The following is a 4814-nucleotide window of genomic DNA, read 5'->3' as shown; positions in this document are numbered from 1 at the left end:
GGTTCACAACCACGCCTTCTTCCAATATAACGCTATTTTGAATTCCATCTGATGCCTTCTCTGTATAATATATACATTAGGAACCAATGATGATAGCGGAATAAAACTTTACACAAATACGGTATTTGATGCGAGAGTATATAATGTTCGGTGACACCCGAACTTAGCCCTTCCTTACTTGTTTTCATTGAGATGACTCAAAATTTACCGTTATATCTAGGGAGACTGGGAGTGGGGATAACTGGGAGTTGAAAAACCTTTATAATAGGTATATGGGGCTCAGGGAAGTTTTGACCCGCTTCAACCTACTTTTGATAGAGGTCACGAAAGGATTCTATCTGAATTTCAATTGTATATCTCACACATTCACCTATATTTTCAGTCAAAAATTTTGGTCATAAAGATGCATACTTTAAACGAATTCTTACTGAAAACTTGTATCGCGTTATATTAATAACTTCTTGATTTGTAACATGAAATGTGCAAGAGATATGTACATTCAACTTAATGGAGGTCGGGAACTTTTTAAAAAATTTTTGCCCACAGATGCCCCTTGCCCTTGCGATGCCCTGTCAGGAATTACCTACTATACTATATATGTATCTTAATTTATTGTTTAGTTATGACGCTTTATATGTTTTCGGTGCATGTAGCTTTGTCCGTATTTGTATTTGTTAAATATTGGCTTAGCTTATCTCAAATACATATGTTTGTATGAAGATAAAATGGTCCGCAGTGATGTATATATTTTCTTTGTTAACTTTTTTTCAATTGTCATAAAGTGATATTATAATCGAAAATAAAATTGAGCAGAGCAATTCCGCTCCGGAAGTAAAACATTAAATCTAAGCGTTATTGTATTTGGAAAGTCAAGTTCTAAAATTATATTTTTCTGCAAAGTGATTTCGGATAAGCTTTATATGAAAAGGCACTAAAGATATCAAAGAAATGTCTTGAACTTATCGTTTATGATTATTCGTACAAGTGGGGATTCCGCGAGCTCACAATCAGACAGTGCAGAGACAGGTGTCTCAAGTTAATAAATACAATAACAAAATGCTTATAATTGTTTTCACATACAGTTAAAATCTGATAACAGTTATGAGTGCCATTGAGTGTAAATGAAAGTGAAGTACATATGTATGTATGTATGTAATTAACTGTTTGAGTTATTAATAAAAGGGTAATACACTAAAATGTTTTACACAGCAAACAAAAGTGATAACTACTGTGCAGTCTGATTGTAGTGGAGCGCTGGGAGGCAGATAGTATCATTGGAAGTAATTGTAATTTGAAGAAATTCGTTTTCGTCAGCTGCTAATTCTGGAAGTATGACTACACTATTGAGTGCTACTGTGCATTCGATTGCCTACGTTCATCTGTATGTATGTTTGTTTCTATTTCAATGTATATGAGGCCACAATTGTGGGTTATCACGGCAGACAATCTGGCAAAATGATACATAAAGGAACTACTTGAGCTAAAGCACAGTTCACACAAATCTAATGTTGTTGTTACTCACGAAGGGGATGCAATAAGTAAGGACGAAAAATTCGTAATGATTATACCGATCGGGCGCTCGTTTGCGGTGACAGATGCTACTGGTGTTGTCATCTAAACGGTCTCTTTGTGGCATGCGCTCTAAATAGATAATTACTTTGCGGTTGTGTATGTGTAAACTAGTGCACGCATACAAAAGTATTTACTGTTTATTTGCTAACAATTATATCATGCGATCGATAGCTTACGTTAGAGTACCGTAATTATGAAAAGATAGACATATTAAACGGAATTCTGGTTTTATTCACAGAATCTAATTGGTAACAAAGGTATTATTTTCACTTGCCCATAACGGCATTTAGATACATGTATCTATGTATGTATAAGCCCAAATTACCTCAATTACTATAGTTGATCATGCAGATAAGGCATAAATTGTCTTCTAAATTACTTAGAATTGCACTTTCACAAGCAGAGATTAAGACGAGAAGCAATAAATAAATTTTGTTGTGCTGAAAAAAGAAATCCATTTTTTTATCTCTCATCCACTGAGAAATCTGGAATTACTGTAACAGTGAATGACCTGTTTTTGTTTAGCGCAGTCGGAGATCGCGAAAAACTCGAAAATATTTAATTATTTCTTTAAAAAAAAAATATTATTACAAATACCTCTAAATGTGCTTTTAAATTTTAAAACATTTGTTAGAGTAGTATTTTTTTATTTGCCGAAAATCTGCTATCACACTAGGTGTGCCCTTAAAAAACTTCATATATGACCATATATCATTAATTAATCATCACATCACATCATACATCATATATGATCATACATATTAAATCATCGTATCACCAAAAATATTCTATTTTGAACCATGTCACCACATTAAATCACTTTGCCACATCAATGAACATCACTACAATAAATCACACCACTTCGCGAGTCTGCATGTTCTTATTAATAGAAAAGACAAACCGCAGACTAGTACTTTGTATCAAACTAAATCCCATTTAACGTGACCATGTCCATAACACGTATAGTCATATCCATTTATATACATTGTGACAAAAAAGTATACGGAAATTATAAATATAACGCCAAATTCAGTTTAATTCCCGCCAGATGTAATACATATATGAGAACGAGTTTTTCAGTCCTCGAAACATATTTCATAAGCACTTTTTGAGATGGTCTTCAAAGAATTTTGTTTTATCTCTCCGATCGGCTGAAAATGGGTTCCATTTCGATGATTATTGACTGGTTTGCATGTAAAACTCATAAACACATGTTTCACGTATGATGACGATCAAGCATGTCCAAAGAAAACTATTTACGCCGTTCCCACGACAGTCGGGTCTACGTATCCGGAGTTATACGACGACATTGACATATGTAGTTCAGCGAATTAAATGACAACCGTATGGATGAAAACACTCCAGCTCTGAAAGTATTCTATGCAGTTCCCGCCGGAACAAACAGAGTAGAAAGAACACATACACTCCTGAGAGAGATTAGGTGCAGACGAACCACATTTCTAATCTGATCCACCTTTTCCTGCTTCCTGAATTTGAGCTTTAGAAGGTCGTAACAAACTTAATCCTTCCTAAGCTGAACCCACTAAGAATCGGTAAGGTAAGTAAAGCAAAAATGGTAATAATAGCTGTCTACAAAACCTATTTGTTGCTTATTATAGATAAGCTAACTTCATACTTTACTGTTGCAAATAGTTTGGAGAATGTTTTATGCAGCTTTTTAATTAAATTTCCGCTGGCATATTGGCGTTATACAGAATATTAGTTGAAAGTTGCGTTAGGTGTAAAACTGGTGGTAGTCTTGACCCTACCATACACATATGTTAATGACCTACTCTTAGAGCTGACCGTTTAGGTAGAATAAATTTCCCAAAATAAATATATTTCACCTTTTTCTTTTATTAAGATTATTTTAACATAACATAGTTACAAATACGTATGTATATACTTATATATATACTACTATTAGATTAGGGTAGTCAGGTAAGGCAATGGGCTGCGCATAGACCATTTTTGGTCCTTTGCGATACTTGATGGAGTTCAGTTGCTAGGCCTATGAAGAGTATATATCCTTTAGCACGCCTGCGCTTGATGCGAATTTCAACAGACTCTGTGGTCTCGCTATGTGTGCTTTATAGCGTGAGGAGTGCAGAGGTTTACAGTGTAGTCTTGCAAATGCGGGATAAGTGCCCAACGGATTCTATATTGTTTGTCTTTTGAATTGCTATAGACATTTCCTGCAGTCCTCTCGATCTATCAGCTCCATACTGCAGGCGTGTGTCGCCACCAGACGGTGACAAGTTACTATTTCGATCATGTTCCAACAGTTTCTTCTATGCTTTTGCGGATGACTTTTTTGCAGTTTTGCACACAATTAGCTTGTTTCATCGGTGTTTTATACTAATAATGCGAACTACAATTTATTGCTATACTTATTTTAATTATACATTTTGCTATTTTTAAGATTCTTATCAATAATCACAACCACAATGTTAAAACCACTTTCTAAGTTATTCTTAAAGCGACATAAAATGTAATCCAAATCATTTTGGGTACTGCCGAGTTGACGGTGCTTGTGCGGATATTAATTCGAGTATTTTCCAGTGAAATATATGTACATAAATTTACTGAGCAATAGTTTAATTATAGCACGATATCACTTTGCGGTTCCGGACTCGAAGCGTTTGAGGAGATCGTGGACTCATAACTCTCATCGCGCTCGCGTTTTTCGCGTCGCTCACGTGCGCGACGATTTTGAAACCAAATTTTAACGCGTGTATTAGTCAACTCTAACGACTCGGCCAGCTGATTAGCTTCTTCCGCGCTCAAGTAGTTGGCTGTGCGATAGGCGCTCTCCAGTGCCTCCAGTTGGGCGGGTGTGAAAGGAATGCGTGGCAGACGGCCGGGTGTGCGTTTGGCGATCGGTTGACGTAATGTGCCTGAGCGAAATAAAATACCTACTTAGTAATGCTAGCAGTGACCAAAGGGACGCCATACTTACGTGGCAAACGCGGCGGATGATAGCGCGTATACTGCAACCAATCGAACATGGGCATTTGCGCCACACTCTCATTATTGAACGCACTCATCGTTGCGTCCACAACACCAGCGGCCATATTGGCCAACTCAACGGCTACGCCGGCTTGATAAGTTTCGTAAGCTTCACGTTGGCGCCGGTGCTGCTCCTCCAATTTAATACGCTCCACAATGCCAATCGAAGCATTTGTGCCAATATATCTTTCGCCAGCACGATGCAGTATATAATCAATGCTAAAATCGCTCAT

At 36.7% G+C, this 4814-nt stretch overlaps 1 protein-coding gene across 1 annotated transcript; it reads right to left on the bottom strand.

The window, feature by feature from the left end:
• Positions 1-4096: 4096 nt before the first annotated feature.
• LOC108966254 (homeobox protein GHOX-7) lies at positions 4097-4814 on the bottom strand. Its single transcript, XM_018929019.1, has 2 exons — positions 4532-4814; positions 4097-4469 (listed from the first exon to the last, which is right to left on the bottom strand). Exons 1-2 carry the CDS (start codon positions 4812-4814, stop codon positions 4174-4176), a joined length of 579 nt encoding a protein of 192 aa, XP_018784564.1. The 3' UTR covers positions 4097-4173.

The sequence above is a fragment of the Bactrocera latifrons genome, unplaced genomic scaffold (assembly GCF_001853355.1).
Source record: "Bactrocera latifrons isolate USDA-ARS-PBARC rearing strain unplaced genomic scaffold, ASM185335v1 scaffold_10, whole genome shotgun sequence".
Classification (NCBI taxonomy): Eukaryota; Metazoa; Arthropoda; class Insecta; order Diptera; family Tephritidae; genus Bactrocera; species Bactrocera latifrons.
This window is presented reverse-complemented; position numbering and strand designations above follow the sequence as displayed.

Bases quoted from the DNA above. Each gene is read 5' to 3' on its own strand.
- LOC108966254 (XM_018929019.1), bottom strand. From the start codon at position 4,814: ATGAGCGATTTTAGCATTGATTATATACTGCATCGTGCTGGCGAAAGA. The intron at 4,470-4,531 runs GTAAGTATGGCG...TATTTCGCTCAG, and splicing joins TCATCCGCCGCGTTTGCCAC to GCACATTACGTCAACCGATC.